Raw genomic sequence first — 19,170 nt, forward strand, 5'->3', positions numbered from 1 at the left:
AAGATAGGCCTAGCCTACAAAAATCTCCTGTAAGAAATCCAAAAATTGAAAGTGTAAACAAGAAAAGTGACTAAATGTCAGCCATTTGAATAAGTCTGAAAACATTCATATCAATATATTTTGAAGTAATCCGCAACCTTATTATACAACATTTTCAGTAGGCCAGTAAACTGGGATCCGTGGTTAGTCACGTGATTGTGTTGTTTAATGGCAAAAGTTATCTAGAACTCTAATGTTCACATTTCTTTCTGACTATGCACAGATTCCTTTGGACTTTTATGTTTGCATGAAGATAACACTTCAATCAACTTCAGTGTATGCGTGACCAGATTGATCCAAATACATTGGACAGGAGTATGGTCAAACGTTTCCCAATCTGACATTTTGTACCTATCTCTCCTACAGCGGGTACCCGGGTTGGGTCAGGTAATAGGGGATAAGGTATCCAGGTAGTAAATTTGGACACAAGATATCTTGTGTTTAAACTTCAAATTTTAAAAAGTTCCTCAATTTACTGTCCACTAAACTGACACGCGAAGAAATAAATACATTCAAGGCGAAATAAATCTGTAACCTACTAAATATTATAGCTCTAGTCAAATTTGCCGCCACTCCAATATTTCTTAGCAGAAGGCATTTTCTACTTCTCGCAAGTTCCCTTCTCGCGCGAGATTTATCACGATACATGTGATGTACGACTAGTTATATTAATAATGTATTCAACCATTTCATATTTTACTAACCTTGCATCTCCGCATAAAATAATACCAAAACATTTATACGAGCGTGCAATGTTTAATGTCAATCAATGTGAAAGGTGTAATATATCAAAACATAAATACATCGAATGCCCGCACACGTGACTAACATTAGTTGCTACGAAAAGGGTTTACCCAATGCACTGAATAGTTGCTACAAAACAAGCGGGTTGACATGAAGTGCTGAGTCGGATACGCTGAGCGGATTACCATGCTGTTTTGATCTAGCTCCAGCACACGTTGATATGGATATGGACGAGGATTTAGAAGAACTGAAGGGAGATGTAGATTTTGATTTCTTCGACTCGCCGGGAAAAGAAAGATCACCATCTCCTCGAGACAAGAAGACTTCGGAGAAAATAAGCTCTAAACCGCCACCAGCACCAAAGTCACCTAAACCAGACTCACCAGTAGATATTGGAGGATACGAAAATAAACGAACGTCAAACTCAAGGAGTGATGGGCCTCGAGAAGGGAAGGCATCACTCTTCAAAGTAATCAAACAAGAGGATGAGGATATATACTCTTCTGATTCTGATCATACCAGTTCACAATCGGACAGTTCTTCGTTTAGTGATGTGTCAAGTGTAAGATCCGGGGGTAGAGCGAGAAATCGTTCAAGATCTTCAAGTAAGACTCGTTCCCCATCGACAAGCCCAGACCAACGATATACCAGGTCTAAAATAACACGTAAGGAGCATTCACGTAGTGACAGAGACAATAGGAAAACAAGATCACGTTCAGAAAGTGTCTCCAGTCAGTCAGGTAGTGAAAGTGGCAGTGAGAGTACATCAGACTTTTCCGAGAGAAGCCCCAGTCCAACTCCAAGAAATAAACATGAGAAAAAGTATAAAGACATTTCCCAAAATCCTGTTCATAAGGTTGAAGAAAGACCACGAGTAGCAAGAACGAGACCTGTTTCAGCACATCCAAGTAAAAAGCAAGGTGGTTCTAAGCATCAAGCATGGGGTGCTGGTAATAAAAATAATAGTTTCAGAAACAGTGATTCGAGCCATAAGAATAAATCAAGATATAGAAATGAAGATAGTGACAGGTCAGGATCTGATTCTGAAAGTGACATGACGGACGTTTCTCCATTGACATCACCCAGGAACAGCCCACACAAGAAGAGGTATGATCTCCAAAATGGATCTCATAAAAAAACTGTGCAATACCGTGGTATACCACCAGATCTGGAGAACCCCAGTTATTCTATTAGACCAGGCGAGGCTGAGACACTGGATCTTAATATTCTGATGAAAGCTGTTTCAGAATTGGAGAAAAAGAAGCGTGTGAAGGATAATACAAGACGTGTCATGTTTGCACCACCAAAGGCTCATGACCGTGGCAATTATACTTTCACTGATGACCGAACTAAATTGATTGAAAGAGAAAACCAGAGGTTGTTACGTGAAATAATGAAGCATGTAGCAGAACAGAGAGCACCACACCAAATGAAACGAGCAGAACCAACCCCAGTCAGAAGAGTGACTGCATCAGCCATTAACCGACAGAGACAACAGAAAACGATTGAATCAGAAAATATGGTAAGAATCTATTCATCTAGACTAAACACATTTTCTCTTTAATCCAGAAATGTCATTGATAGAATGACATATCAATTCAATATCAGGGATACAAGGACTGTTCTGGTCTGGGCTAGCATTTATAAAACCGGCATAAGTCCAGACTAGTGCAAGCAGACCCACACACATGCACACACATTGCTATGTAACTTATAATTCCAATGACCTTGAATGAGGTGTTAAGCCGCATTTGCCGTCACATGTACTGTATCAATGAACAAAAGAGGAATATTAATATCCTCTATAAAACTGGTTTTATATGAACCCTTGAATGTTTGGTTTTTTTATGTTCCAATGGTACTCTTGTAAAGGTTTGATCAACGACGCTTTGAAATGAGGTCACACAATTGATCATGTACTGGTTGAAAAATTGCAAATTGTTTGGTTCAGTTTCCAGCCAAGAAACTTATCATGAAATATGTTAATCAGGTCAATTGTGTTAGTATATTTTAATGTATTTCAGTGTTCAAAGTAAAAAGAGCATCCTGGGGTCTTAATTTTTGCTTCTATGGTATTTAAATCTAAAGATGCCTGCTCCCCTCTCCATTTCCCCTTTAATGATCCCCTGCCCCAACAAAGTTGGCGTGTGTGTGTGCGTGTGTGAGTCCCAAAATCGTTTCCGGAGCATAACTCAGAAACCGTTTAATATTTCTCTACTAAACTTTGCATGTCTATCAGACTCATGCTGAACTGGTGCCTTTTGCTATTTAGGAATTTTATAAATTTTTATTTTTTACGTTTCCATGGCAACAAGTTGGACTTAGGTTCTATAAGGGTGCTGTTCGTTTCCGGAGCGTAACTCAAAAAACGTTAAATAATTTCTTACAAAACTTTGCATGTTTACCAGGCACATACTGAACTGGTGCCTTTTGATATATAGCACTTTTAGAATTTTTTATGGTTTATGTTTCCATGACAACAAGTTGGATTTAAGTTTTAATTAGGATTGGTTTACTTAAGCAGTATAACCATGATATCAAATAAACTGTTTAATATTTCCTTGCCAAACATTGCATGTCTATATATAAAGCGCATACTGAACTAGTGCCATTTGATATTAAGGAGTTTAAGAAATGTTTATTTTAGAATTTCCATTGCAGCTATTTTGACATGGGCTAAGAGAAATGTTGGGTCAGTTACCTTGTTTGGGACCATAACGTGTTAAAATGGGCGGGGGATATAGATGACTTTGTCAAGTTTACGCTTGTTAACATTAGGGTTATGACAAGGTCCCCTTGATTTTTATCATGGTCATGCTGAATCTCTAACATTGCAAGTGCTTGGGGAAAAATTATGCTTGCAATGATACTTGTTGTATTTCCTGTTTTTGAAGGCTTCATCTAAATCATAATGAACATTGCCTCATAGCATTTTAATGCAAAATTTTTATTTATTCAGTCTCACTTCATCAACTAGTCCAAAGCCACTGTTCAGTAAAATTTCTTATGGTCTGATAAGATCAGCTTGTGCTAGTCCATATAAAACCCCAAATAAACATGATAAATACTTCTGAAAATAATGCCTAAATACAAGTTTGGCTGAGTAGACTCAAAATGTTTGGTTCAGACTGTTTATTAGCGTGCATTGTGATTTCAAATAACAAAAATACAGGGAATTAAAACTTTGTACTTGAAGATATGGTGTTTCTTGTCCATGTCCTTATCATTATTGTCAATCAAACACATTTGTAATTTCTGCATCTTTGCTGCATCAGGTAAGAAAAAAAACAAGACAAATATCTGAACAACATGATGAAAAATATGTGAAGTTGTAACTGACGAGGTGTACATTTCATCTGGAAATTAACTTGCTTGCTGGCATTTCTCCATCAATGTGTACTGTTCTAATCTTGAGGGAAAGGTCATCTATTATTCATGATGACTTGATAGTGTCGGGGGATTCATTTCACTTTACCATTGTCATGCATCAGTCACCTACCATTTACTGCCTGCAGGTTAGACTCTGTTCTAGGTATATAATACCAGGGGAAGTACATGTATGTAAGGAATTCCTGTGACAGTCTTCTTGTTATCTTTGAATACAAGTAGCAAATGCTGGGAAACTAGTGTTCTTATTAGAAAGTCCCCCTTAGCAATGTGCCTTATCAGAGAAGCAAATTGGTGTTATGTTACAGGTACCCTGGGGGTTGTGTCTTTAAAGGGAATACTGCTTTCTGAATCCTGATAGGTATTACAAATATCATTGTTCAGTGACAAGGACCTTTGTCAATTCTGCACATTCCCAGAAAGCATATTTGATTCCTGGTTTTACTGGAATTCTTAGATTTGTAAAGTACCTGGGTAGCCTTTTTTTGGATGGTTTCATGGAATTTACAGGTAGGGCCAGAATAGAAGCGTGTTAAAAGTATCGCTACCTCAAACAAGTTACGGCTAGTATTTTATACATGGGCTTCCATTTTAATAGATCTGGCAGTTATGAAATATATATCCAAACTATTTACAGTGATGATAATTATCTTACAGATTAGCTACAGTACTTTATACTTACTCTATTAGAGATTGATGTTTTGGCAATTTTAGTGGCACTGCCTCATAAACATTTATTGTCCTTTAGTCGTTTTAATGATAACATATAGCAAAAATCTAAATAATGGAAAAATTCTACTAGTCCTTATGACATGTATGATACCTCAACTTTTGGACAGTTTTGCAAGGACTATAGGACAAGTGCCAATTTCTAACACTGCTCACGCAAAATCGAACATGGAACCCCTGTCCCTAAAACTTCACGCATGACATCATGAATTACTATTCATCTGATTGGTGCCATTTCCAAACATAGATACCTGTACTCCCCTATTGTACCACTCTGTATTGCACTTTTTGTAGTTAGTCACATGTTCTTCATACTATATATTATAACATTTTTGATCGCTTGAATTTATTTAAAAACTGAAGCCAAGAAAAAATGTATATCTATGCAATTATTTGGTGCATTAAAACATCATTATGTAACTATCCCTGTATCCCTTAATGAATATAAGTTCTGAATATTTCTGGCAAGTGAGTAGAAGGTTTCTGATGATATTAGGATTTATGATGTGTCCGTATGAACTGTAGTTTGTACATTATGTGTAAGGTTGCTACTGTTATGAGCTGAGTAACCCGACCATGACATGAGAAACTAGTCCACACCAGGGCACCCTGTGGGGATTGCAGGTAAGAAATGGTCCACAGCTACCTGTGTATGTTGTAGGAGGCTCTTAATGGATAAGATGGTCAGGCTTGATGACTTGGTTAGTAGCGTGGTGTTGTACCCCAAAGGCGTGAATTGCAATATCATTGTTGCTTACAATATCATATTGTCTAGTCCAGACAGGTCACCATCAGATAGCTGGAATACTGTTTTAGAATACGGCGTTAAACAATAAACCAAAACATCATGGCTGCAATAACAATAAAAATAGAAAAGATATTTTTTCACTTTGAAAATGTATGGGCACCATGAAAACATGATGGCTGCCAGTTGAAAAGAAAATCTAGCATGACTAGTGCAGTCATATTTAAAAATGGGACGGCCACAAATTGCTGTGTTCCTGTTTGAAACCGAAGGTGTGAGATCACCTCAGTTGGGAGAGTGTAGACATGCTGTGAGTGGATGGCACTAGCCCAGGGCCAGAACCTGTACACACAAACCTCATTAAGTGCTCATCGCTGTGGATCTTAAATGTTTTATTGGAAAGAATCAGGTTTTGTTCCTCTGGGAAGTGAAGTAGAAAGGAGAGCATGTTGTTTACCTACAGTCTGTTGTGTATTGTGTTGACTGGATTGACTATGACCGTGTCAGACCATGTGTGTATTTATTTGTTGCTTGGGTAATGTTATGGTTGATCTGCATATTGCAGGTCATGTTTATTTAATGTACTGTCTGTTTGGTCTAGTAAGCTCAGCTAATAATAATTCATATTATAATGCTGAAATTACTGAAGCGGTGCTGAATGTTTTTGGCACAGGCTGGTACACAGATATTGTAAATGTCTCCTACAGAATTGAGGCTCACTATAGCCACTGAAAGTCCTGCTTACATACAGGTAGTTGACCACGGTAGCAGGAACAATATGCTTGTTGAGCGTGTTTCACAATATCTCAGTTGTACACACAGCATTCAAGTCAGTGAATTTAGCTTTAATCCCAGGCCTAGTAACTTATTTCAGTTGAGTGTGCTAGTGAATTTGACAGCCGTTATGAGGGAGGCCATACCCAGGTCGTTTGACAGTGCCACCATTGTTTGGTTCCATCCATACCAATTCCCCTTTGTGAAGATCTGGGGCAGCAACCCATGCTTGCCGTAAAAGGCGACTATGCTTGTCATAAGAAGCGACTAACGGGTTTGGGTGGTCAGGCTCGCTGACTTGGTTGATGCATGTCATCGTATCCCAATTGCATGGATCGATGCTCATGATGTCAGTCACTGGATTGTCTGGTCTATATAGCTGGAATATTCTTGAGTGCAACCTTAAACAACAACAATGCCACTTTATTGGTCTGCTTACTTAAATCTAGTATCCCTTAAGACTGATTATTCCTTAGATCTGTGTTTCTTTAATGTATGAGAACATTTCACATGATTAAACAAAGATGTACTTTCCTAAGACATTGAAAGTAACAATTCAGCATGTTAAATTTCAGGAGGGGCGAGGTAGGGAAGTGGTTAGAGTGTTCTCTTAGCTCACCGATAGCCCAGGTTCAATTCCCCAAATGGGAACATTATAAGAAGCCCACTTCTGGTGTTCCCTGCTGTGACATGGCTGGGATATTGCCCAAATCAGCCTAAAACCTGATTCACTTTAAATTTCAGAGCAAAAAAAGCAGTGTCTGAGAATAGTAACATGTTAGGCTTGTGTACTGATGCTTATGCTGTGATATATGTGGTTGATTTTCTGCATTAGCTTGGCTTGACATGCCACATGCAAGTCCCAACCTTGGAAATACAGACAGACACTAACATGAAAGAACACTGAAGCCTGTTGATAGTTTCTGTCCACCCCTTCCCGGTCCTATGGTTAAATCCTCCTTGAGTGCAGGTTGATCACCGCCTCTATTGTGCACTGACTGTATAGAGAATATCACATTACATATTGCATGGATTCCCACCCATCCATGATCCCGGCTCACAATGAGGGCCAGTTCTTCTATTCTGTGGTTTCAAAGGATTTAATTTCCAGGCACATGTACTCCATGTACCCTTGTGTGTAAACTGGGTAAAATGACACAGACAGTAACTGGGCCCTTCGTGGCCATTGTGGGTGAGTTTCTTGTCAGGCAATGAAGCTGATATTTGTGTGTAAACGGGTCGACGCTAGGACCCCGATGGAATCGGGGACATATTATTGATAGGTCCTCAATACCCATTCTTGTCCAAGGGCCATCTAATAAGGATTGGGTGGTCATTGTGTAACCTTGTCTTACCGAGATTCGTTGTTTTTAGGCTGCTGTGATAGGGCCAGCAAATGTTGATGACCTGCATGAAATAGCATTCACTCACTTAAAACTTAAACTAGTGGTGTTCAGATTAATTAAAATAATCACATATTGTTCGAAACAATCAAGCAATTGAACACAATTTTTCATAATCGAACACTGACAATTTTGTAATATCTCTCAAATTCTCATCAGTTCTAATCTTTTATTAAGATTTACAACTTAGTACTTGGAGAAAAATGTGAGTAAATCTAGTGTCATTTTGAAAAATATTGTGCAGAAGTATTTCTTGTATTTTGTTAGGTGTGATCTAGATACATTCGTATTCGGAAGTTAACACTTAAAAACAACAACATGACGCTAACTTTTTCAGTTCGAAGATTGATCGGTTGGAATGATCCAATTATCAATCATGATTTTACAACTAATTCCCAATATTAGCTGGAACCAATTTGGAATGAATCATTCTGTCTTATCCTCCCTGATTCTGGAGTAAAACAGACCCCCAGGACCTATGCTTCGGTGATATTGCTGGAGACACATGTCAGTAGGACATTGATTTTGTCAACTCTTTGATGGAGCATTCTTTCTTTCTGTGTTATCATCAAATTTCAAAACACATCTTCAGGACATTTCAGATGACAATCTGCGAATGTCCTTGAAAATGAACCGATCTAAAACCCTGATATTCGTTGTGAGAAGAAATGTTGGTCCAGACATGATCACATGATGATTATTTACCATATTTCAATGCCACAGTGACAGAGAAAGAATATTGCTGACTGTGTGTTGAAAAACATTCACTCACTTTGGTTTGAATCAGCAGTGTTAGAAATTGGCACTTATAGTCCTTGCCATACTGCCCATTAGTTAAGGTATCATGAGGACTATTGTAGTAGAAATTGGCCATTTGCTATGTGTTATCATTATAAGGACTAGTGGACTTAAAGTGCTAGTGTCTATCCCTGGAGCTTCGGTTCAGGATGGTCATGTTGAACCTGTATGCTGTCGATATGGAGGCTATGTGCTATGCTTATTTCAACTGCAGAATCTTGTTCTACACTAATATTGCTATCAAGGAGGAATTTTCTGAACTTTTAATACCGTAATAATATGTAATAAGCGCCCAGGGCGCTCTCAAAATTAGAAATAGGGGGCTCTTATTACAATATAATTTTGGTGGGGAAAAAAACAGTTGATACACGACAGATATATTTTCCAGAATTTAATTGCCAATAATTAGGTTGCATATAACACACGAGTGCGTATTATACATGAATAAATAAGACTTATGTACATATATCAATCTGAAGGGTGATAATTGGGATTGTTCACTAGCCAATATATTTATAAGCAAATATCGCCATGGGTGCTTATTACGTCGAATACGGTAAGTTCCAATTTAGAAGTTAGCATGATAAACAAGGACACACTCTAATGGGTAAGCAACTTCTTGATGCTTGATTAGAATGGAGGCAATGTTTGCTTGATAAAGGTATTAGAATCTACCCTGTTAAACTTGCCCCCTATTGTAATAAAGTAGTCGTTTGTCCATAAGAATTTTTCCTTCTTGAACTTTTATTGTTTGTTGCCATTGTTCAAAGTGTACTTCCATGACTGCAATATTTTCGACTTTGTGCAACCATGAATGACACATGAAACTTGTCATGGTTTTTCAGGTGACAGGACACAAAATGTTGCCATAAAATATATACAATATTTGACGTAATAAGTGCCCGGGGTGCTCTCAAAATTAGAAATAAGGGGCTCTTGTAAGAATATTATTTTTTTGGGAAAAAACAGAGTTGAAAGATAAATTTTGTAGTTTATGCTGACAGGCTATAATGTTTATATACGACAGATATATTTTTCCAGAATTTAATTGCCCATAATTAAGGGTTCATATAACACATACATGAGTGCGTATTATACGCGAATAAATAAGTTTTATGTACATTGATCAATCCTAAGGGGTGCTAATTGGGATCGTTCACTAGCCAATATAAGAGCAATTATCGCCGTGGGCGCTTATTACATCGAATACGGTAATCCAAAAAGTAACTGCCATGTCACTGAAGGTGATTGTGTGTAGGAAATTATGACTGGTTTAATAAGGATCAGTGATACAGACAAGTCTGTTCCGGTGTGTTTTTATAAAGTCTGTTACATGAGTATTAATTTCATCAGGGCAATCCTACAATTTTTCCGACTGATATTACGTTTGTACATATTACAAATTTACGTCAAATCCATTGAACGATCAATACACTAACAATTGCCTATTTGATCATAAACATGTGAGGAAATCTACAACAGTTATTCTCATTGATTTAAATGAAAGGGAGGTGACATAAAAACATTTATAACTTTTTTGTTAAGATGTTTCTTTGCAAAAGTAATCCATAGAATATACAGAACGATAAATGTTAGTGACAGCAAAAATGAAAGGTGTGTAGGTGAACTGCATTATTTATGCATTTGAATTACAAAAAAAATTAATTAACTTTCTGAGACTTGTATGTTGCTGACAAATATATCTGAGACAGCTAGAAATATACTATAGCATGAAAAGGCATGGACGCCACAAAGGTGTGGTGTAATTAAGTGCTAATCACTTCCCCTGATCTTCAAGGCCAGATTTGGACTTATCTGGGTTAAATTAGGTGGAGCCAGTAGACTCTTAATTACAATTATCAGGATTGTTCTTAATGTTAACGAACTGATCCTAGCATCATAATACCCAGCTTATGAGATAACAGGATATAAGGACACAGGTCTTGGAAAAAATTCTCGACTGTGTATCACCTGTGTATTCGCAGGGCAACACACGGCCAGGGCCTAATGAGCCATGTTAATCTTCTATTGTAATTCAGGTGGCAATTGTAATGAAGCTCAGCCACATAATGCCCCTCTGATGGGTTTTCTATTGATGCTTGAAGTTACTTTGGTGCATTACTTTGTTGGAGGTTTAGAAGGAGAAGAAAAATATTTTATTTTCGTGTCACAGGCCAAATTGAATTGAACGAGGTACAGCATCAGTCCTCTAAACCAATGAGACACAATATAAACAATATAAAATGCATCAGGTTGAATAACTATTCTACCATGAATTTGGAATTTACTCGATTCTGATTGGTCAATCAGAAGCTATTAAATCACAATGATCCCCCCTCTGATTAAAACAGCTGGTTTGACATCCGCATCACAGCGGAAGCTAATATTCATAGAATAGTACTTTTTTTTTCAGTCATTGTCGGTAGGCATATTTAGATAATTATATCTACAATTACAGGTTACAATATACACAGATGCGGTTACTACAATATTCAAAGGATGTGTCGCAATACATTTCGTGCAGATAACACAATAGAAATCTACAAAGGGAATGTATTTACGTTTTGAAGACAACAGAGAGCTTGGAATTTTGGCGCTTTTCTATATAAGACTGACGTCATATCTTTTGCGTGACAATGAGTGATATGACGTCATAATGGTGACGTGCGATGTAGAGCAAAAGCCTTGCAAAGCTTGTTTTCTTTTCTTTAGGGATGTCCACGTCATGTTAGCTTACCAAGTTGCCGTTGCTATATGCTTTCAATGCCTGTCATATGTTTGAGTGAAGTATTACGGTGTAAACAAACTGCTTGAGTATATACAGCGCCATATTTTGTTCAGTTATTCCGTAATTCAGATCGATAACCATTAAAAAAACACTCCCGTTTGAAACGCAAAACCTAGGTAATATTTCTGATATTCCGTCAAAATACGGAAAGAAGTTTGAAACGCAAGACCTACTTAATATTTCTGATATTCCGTCAAAATACGGAAAGAAGTTTGAAACGCAAGACCTAGGTAATATTTCTGATATTCCGTCAAAATACGGAAAGAAGCGATTACATTCAAATGTATTTCATGCAGCCTTGACTATCTCATCTGTAAGTTACAGTCAGCAGAAATCCCTGAATAATGCCGATTCATTTTACAACAGGAAGTTTAGTAGTACGGTAGTGGAACATGTAACTAATGAGAAAAACACTTTCATTTCAGTTTAATTTGTCAAGACATGAAATAAAATTAACATCAGTACTTTAATGAAACTGACTGTCCCTCATGGGATTCCCAAGAGCATTACAGAACATTTAGTACCCCCTGTCAGGCCCCAGCTCTCTTCCATAAGAAATAGAAAATAAAAGAAGGTCTGGAGTTTTGACGTTAAATAGTCAACTAGTTAATTAAATAGTAATTTGAAAAATTTATTTATATTGATCATGTTGATAGGGACAGTAAAACAGGTGAAGTTTTTATCAACATTTTACTTATTTCTAGCCTGCTGGTGACCTATTCTGGCCCAGCAACCAAACACTATTTTAAAAGTCAAGGTGGCATAACCCATAAATGTTAAAACTTCGAAAGGTTCAGTCCTTCGATCCTTTTTCTTCGATGAAAAGACACCTTAATAAGAAAAGGAAATCTCAAGGGCCCCCCTTAATTTCCAACACTGTATGTTTTTTGTTTGTGTTTCATTGCAGCCATGGACACAATGATTAGTTGGTAACTCTTGCACAACTGGCTCGTCTTTCATATCATTTAAGACTGACATTGTCAGCAGTAGGTAATCCAGCAGGGAGTTTCCACGCTCCACCCTAGACAACTGCTGGCAACTTAGGCCCCCCTCACAAATACTTGCGTTTCAGGTAACCCCACCGACCCATTGTTGCACTTGCAATCCAAATGTTTTGAGTACAGTTGGAAACAGCTTCAAGAAACTCATATTTTACATTTTAAAGAATGGGTTGTTTCTGCATATGGTTGCTTTCTTCACGTACCGATTCGAAAACATTGCAACTAACATCATTCAAAACTAGACGTGTGTTAAACATTATTTACAAAAATATTGAAACATAACCTACCAAAACTAACTAACTAACTAACTAACTAACTAACTAACTAACTAACTAACTAACTACTAGGGCTGGGACGAGTCCAAATTTTCTACCCGGGTACCCACCCCACTATTTCCCGACCCTACCCGGGTACCCACTGTAGGTCTCAAGAGATACAAAATGTCTGTTTGGGAATTTTTTTACCACAGCTCTTATTTAGATACATGTCTTAAACGATCTGGGCATACACTGAAGTTGAATTAAGTTATATCTTTATTCAACCATATGAAAAGTCTGAAGGAATGGGTGCATAGTCAGAAAGAAATGCGAACATTAGTGACTTGTGGTGTAACCATTGAGTTCTAGGTAACTTTTGTCATTGAACAATGTATCACGTGACTAACCACGGGTCCGGGTAGTCCTGTGGGTACCAGGGTCCAACTCAGTACCCACCCGACCCGAGTCCCCGGGTTACCCGTCCCAGCACTACCACCTACCCACCCACCGATCCAGGGTAGTCAGGGGGTGTCAGGCTCGCTGACTTGGTTGATGTATGTCATCGTATCCCAATTGCATGCTCATGATGTCAACCACTGGATTGTCTGGTCCAGACTCGATTATTTACAGACCTCCGTCGTATAGGTGAAATATTGCTGAGTGCGGCGTTAAACAACAAACAAACAAACAAAACATACCTACCTACCTACCCACTTACCTACCCACCATATTTGTTGAGCTTCTGCTACCTGAAACACAAGTGTATGTTTTCTGCCATTGCAACTATTGCCATGATTAACAAGTGTTTGTCTTGCCACGCTTTTATCATTTTGCTGCCTCTTTGATGAAAAGGAATTGATACCATGTATAAATTCATCCAATCAATCAAATTTCAAAATCTTGTGTATCTACGAACACAACCAGTAGAGCAAGTTCTAAAAAATAAGCTTAATCATCGGTTTAAACATAGGGCTTAGAAGGTCCCAGTAGCCACCCCAGCTGTGTCTGAAGTACTCACTAGTTGCTTAGAGGCCCTAGTAACTGTCAATATTAGGTTTGCAGTGCCATGTAGGATATACATAGATAATGAATTCATAGTACATATTGTGTGTAAGGCTTGCTTCGGTCATTTGTGTATTTGGTTCATGTTTTCAAAAGGTCAACATATGAATTGCCTCTCTGTGAGACTCTACGTTTGTTTTGGATATTTGATCATTATCACTGTTTGAACATGTTGGTTGATTTAGGTTGTCATGTGTGATTTATTATATAAGCATGCTGGATGATTATTCTTACAGAAAAAAAACATTTCAGAAAGTTAACATATGATATGCTGAACTTGATAAAGATTTTATTTTTTCAATAAATATGATAATAATCCCAGATATTTCAGAAAGTTAAGTAGTCAATGTTGTTAATTTAGAATAAGTTCCTGGTGCGTGTAGAGAACACATGCTTTAACACCAATACCCTGTGACAATGTTTATTTATAGGAAACCCCACATAAACACCACGAACACAGGACAATGATGACATGTGACCACAGTGAGTCAGAATGCATTGTCTGCTTCACAACCTGTATCAGTGGATTCAGATGCTGAAAAGGGCATCAATATCAATAAAAAGAAAGGCAGTAAACTTTCATTAGTGCCACTGCATATTATCTAACCTGGGTGAAATGCCATTCACGGAGTACAATGATGGGGCAAAGACATTCTTGTAGTTGGGACACTTTATTTCCAGGTAACTTGAACTTTGAGAGTAGGTAAGGTTTTTTTGTCTTGTTTGGGTATATCCCCGCCATATCATGTTACGAGATGGCGGAATCGAATTCCACATAAGGAATTGAACCCAGGTCTTCGGCAGCTCACACTTGAGTCAGTAGATTGCCTCTGAAGATGCTGCCTTGTCTCATTGCTGCAGTGTTGCTGAGTGCTGGGTTAAACAACAGACAAAGGGGCTCATCTGTTTGACAAAATATCATTTTTGTTTTGAGAGATCAAATTATATTTGAAAAAAATAATCTCTTCCCAAAATTGATGGGGGAAATAATTTGTCACCAACTTTATGATATATATATCATTCACTGGATATGCTGTGTTCTAAAAATAATGTACAGTGTGATGCACACACACGCACACACGCACACACACACACACACCTTTAGGAGAAAAACATTGCATGTTTTGAAGGTATGACTGAAAACATATTGATGTCTCAAACTAAAATACCACCTCTATGAACCCCCCATAATGCATGTTAGGTCCTTTTCACAATCTGATAAAACTGTGATATGGATTTGACAAAATTGTGTATGTAAGTTTATCATTTGAATTCTCAAAAATATCAACCCATTCCTAGACCTGCACCTGACTTGGAACAAATGCTGCCTGTTGAAAAGAATATCAAGTCCGTATTCATATCACGATCATTCAAAGACTGTCGCTTTTATTGCTGTTGGGCTACAATGCCCTGGTGTACAGCTTGTTCAACAGTGTTGACGTCCTGGTGGTATATTCACCTCACTTGTGTCACTGTGTGTGTGAACGAACACCATGACACAAAGAAGCCAACCCACCCTGATTAGCTGCTGTGTGTGGCTTGCAAGGACCTAGAGGCATTGATGAAAACCCTTCTCCAAACACTGAATCGATCAGTGAATATTCTACCATTGTGTCGGTGCCCAGCTGAAACATATATTGATACCTGCTAAAATCTTCTGCAAATGATGCCAAGAGACCATTTAGGGCTGGTAGATTTTCTTTTCGTTTTGTGATTTGTTTCCTTGTGTATTGGCTGGCTTGGAACTGGGAGATGGTGATGGTCATATTTGGTACTGAGAGATTGTGATGTTTATGTTTGGAACTGGGAGATCATGATGGTCATGCTTGGAACTGGGAGATGGTCATGGTCATGGTCATGTTTGGAACTGGGAGATAGTGATGGTCACGTTTGGAACTGGGAGATAGTGATGGTCACGTTTGGAACTGGGAGATAGTGATGGTCATGTTTGGAACTGGGAGATAGTGATGGTCATGTTTGGCACTGGGAGATAGTGATGATCATGTTTGGAACTGGGAGATAGTGATGGTCATGTTTGGAACTGGGAGATGGTCATAGTCATGGTCATGTTTGGAACTGGGAGATAGTCATGGTCACGTCTGGAACTGGGAGATAGTGATGGTCACGTTTGGAACTGGGAGATAGTGATGGTCACGTCTGGAACTGGGAGATAGTGATGGTCATGTTTGGAACTGGGAGATAGTGATGGTCACGTTTGGAACTGGGAGATAGTGATGGTCATGTTTGGAACTTGTAGATAGTGAATGTCATGTTTGGAACTGGGAGATAGTGATGGTCATGTTTGGAACTGGGAGATAGTGATGGTCATGTTTGGAACTGGGAGATAGTGATGGTCACGTCTGGAAGTAGGTGTTTCTCATAGTAATGTTTGGAATAGTTCAGTGTGTCTGTCAGTGTAATGTATATTTTCCTGATACTGAAGCCTGAATGCACACATAATCTGACTTCGAAACAATGGCAGAGAGTTAAGTAACTGATCCAATACAATGGCAGGGTTGTTCAAATAATAGCATTTACTGATGAGTTGCCTGCAGGTAGTGTGATAATTGATAATTCTTTGAAGATCCAGGGTAGAATAGGTCTTCAGCAACCCATGCTTGCAGTAAAAGGCGACTATGCTTGTCGTAAGAGGCGACTATCGGGTTTGGATGGTCAGGCTCGCTGACTTGGTTGATGCATGTGAAATTAGGCCATGAGCATTTAACGTGTAACACTGCAATTACGTGTATTGTATTTTGTCTTATCCATGATGGCACACGTTTCCGAGCCAAAAACATGTATAACGAACAACGGATATAACGAACTGATTTCTTTGGTCCCTTGTAGTTCGTTATATCCGTGTTCTACTGTAACTTTCAACTTTATCCATGCCTGAATGGGTAATATGCCAGAAGTTTTAACTGTTTTCATCATATATGGCAGTTATTAGTTTTAATATTATTTTCAAATTTGCAAAACTAATTATTATGTTTGTGTTTCAGAAATTTTTGAACCGTCTCCAAAAAGTGAAGCCGACACGAGGAATGTCCCGCGATGATCAGATCGGCCACTACCAGCGCACCATGCTGTATGGAGTCCCAATCGCAGGTGGAGATGACCTTCACAAGTCAGGTCGCAGGTCACGGCCTGGGTCAGCAGGGTCAACCCTGAGTCAAAGGTCACGGAGCATGTGCAGTGTGACCAGTGGATCAACTAATGCCTCCGCCGCATCTACTATGCGATCTGCAGCTTCAACAATGAGATCAGGTCGAATACCTGGAAGTGCTAACAGAATTGTCGATACTCGTCCTTGTTGGTCAGACCGATGGTAGTGTTGAGATGATCATGTACATGTTATTGGGTTCTCGGTACTCTTATGAAGAATATACTTTTATTTTGAACTTTTTTGGTCTTGCTTCAATTTCATGCCAAGTGTTGTGAAATATGACATTGCATTAAGTAGCTAGATGATCATTTTTTTAATTTTATTTTTCAAATTTTTGCAGGCCATGATGTGTTTTTTATTGTATTAGATCTGGAACCTCTTTGTCTTATACTGTTAACATGAAGGACAAGAACCCCTTGGCTTACATGCTTTATTTATTAAATAAATATTTTCAAAGACTTTTCATATGTTATCAAAGCATTCAGCTGAGTCATGTGATGGCAAGTAATCTGAGAAGAAAATATATGATTTTGTGCAGGACATTTTCTTCATAGTTTATCTACATGTATGAAACATGTTCCATTACATGTCACTGTTAATTCTATAATTGTATAAATCATGTATAGCAGTTAACACTGGGATATATTTAGGGAACACATGAAATATCATGCCAGGTAATTAAATAAATTTTCATTTGGTTTGTAATTGGTTACCATGGTAATATGATCATGATGAATATATTTGTTCTTTTGTTATCATGATTATTCTATATATATTCATCATTCTGTTGTTGTCAGCAATCTCAATACAGGGAGTTATGTCCCTTGGGTTTGACAGGATCTTCAGTCAAAGGAGTAAGTTAGGACGTTATGTGAGCTGTTTTTTTAAACCTATTGGTTTATGAATGTCTCAATCTCAGGACCCAAGCACACCCAAGGGTTACAGCCTTAAAATGTTTCATTTTTAACATGTGTTTTTTTTTAATAACTTCCCCAATGGTAATAACTATAATAATAAGATCCATCCTCACATTATAATGCTCTGCTTGTTGTTGAAGTGGTTCTATGATGATTAAATGTATTTGTTTAGTATCCGTCCAGGTTTGAAATCAGGATTCATCGTTCAAATATCTAAAACAATGGTCACACCACTTTATACAAAAGACATAAAGTAGTCATACCAGAGTTAGAAGTCAACTCAAAAGCTGCACTAGCCCCGGTAATAAAATGACTTTGTAATGTTAAAGCAATGGGGAAATTTGTACTAGCCCGAATGAATTTGTACTAGCCTCGGGCTAGCGGGCAAGTGTTAATTTTTAACCCTGTCTTATGTGGCAAGCAACCATGTCCTTTGGGCTTTTGCACCTGTACGATAAGAGGGCTATGTGACATGTGGGGACACCGAAAAATTGATATCCATTTTAAATGTTTGATATTTCTGTCCACAACAACGGAACATACACATACTTTAAATACTGGCTGTGTACTAGGTATAGATAACTTCATCAGCCATAAACTTGTGGAATCCCGGTACTTGAGTCCAGGATTACATCTACATGACCTGAGGTCACATCAAGTGTATTATCACCATGTTCGTATCCCCCTCTGTACAGTCATGCTGGCGTATCAAATACAAGAATTAGAGAAATTGTTATTGATTTCTTGTATCATTACATGTCTAAGAAATTGAATTTTATCTAATTTTTGATAATTTGTCATGGCCCAATTTTAGCATACGGGTACCATGGTTACTGAATCTAGAGACTCATTTGAAGTACATTTGTAATATAGATCACAGCATTAGAAAATAACCCTAGCTTGTTTATGAGAGTACTGAGTGGAATGATATAGCCCTGCTGGATGGTTCTTCCTCACTGAAAATCAATCTTAGCAACTAAGCCATATTTGTTTATAATTCCTTGATTTAAACAGACAAAATTTGACAAATGCAGAAAACAAAACATACATTTTTCATGCAATTTTTTTCTTCCCACTGACTTTGTAAAAAATTATGTTTTTGCCTCCAATAATCAGAAAACTTAAAGAAACATAAAGAAAGGGGTAACATTATGTTTGTCATGGCAAATGACAGCCTCTTGCGACACACCCACATGGCTGTTGGCATAGTGATTTCCTAAGCTGAGGTCATATGTTATGTATATATATTCATGGGATGACTAGTGCTGTGTTGGGCTAATCATGTATGGATCTTTACATTATCTGGAAACAATTAGTCAAATAATTCATCAGCAATAGGGGATGTAATACCTCGTATTTT

The 19,170-nt window shown here is 37.9% G+C and overlaps 1 protein-coding gene across 1 annotated transcript; it reads left to right on the forward strand.

The window, feature by feature from the left end:
- The first annotated feature begins 914 nt into the window (after positions 1–914).
- Positions 915–18,148, forward strand: LOC139449532 (cilia- and flagella-associated protein 97-like). Its single transcript, XM_071230967.1, has 2 exons — positions 915–2,305; positions 16,730–18,148. Exons 1-2 carry the CDS (start codon positions 1,004–1,006, stop codon positions 17,057–17,059), a joined length of 1,632 nt encoding a protein of 543 aa, XP_071087068.1. The 5' UTR covers positions 915–1,003; the 3' UTR covers positions 17,060–18,148.
- Positions 18,149–19,170: the final 1,022 nt, after the last annotated feature.

This window comes from Haliotis cracherodii, unplaced genomic scaffold, assembly GCF_022045235.1.
Source record: "Haliotis cracherodii isolate W230 unplaced genomic scaffold, xgHalCrac1.p SCAF_8, whole genome shotgun sequence".
Lineage (NCBI taxonomy): Eukaryota > Metazoa > Mollusca > Gastropoda > Lepetellida > Haliotidae > Haliotis > Haliotis cracherodii.

Excerpts from the sequence above, each read along its gene's own strand:
- LOC139449532 (XM_071230967.1), top strand. The coding sequence starts at position 1,004 with ATGGATATGGACGAGGATTTAGAAGAACTGAAGGGAGATGTAGATTTT. Across the intron at positions 2,306-16,729 it reads CGATTGAATCAGAAAATATG|AAATTTTTGAACCGTCTCCA; the intron begins GTAAGAATCTAT and ends TTTGTGTTTCAG.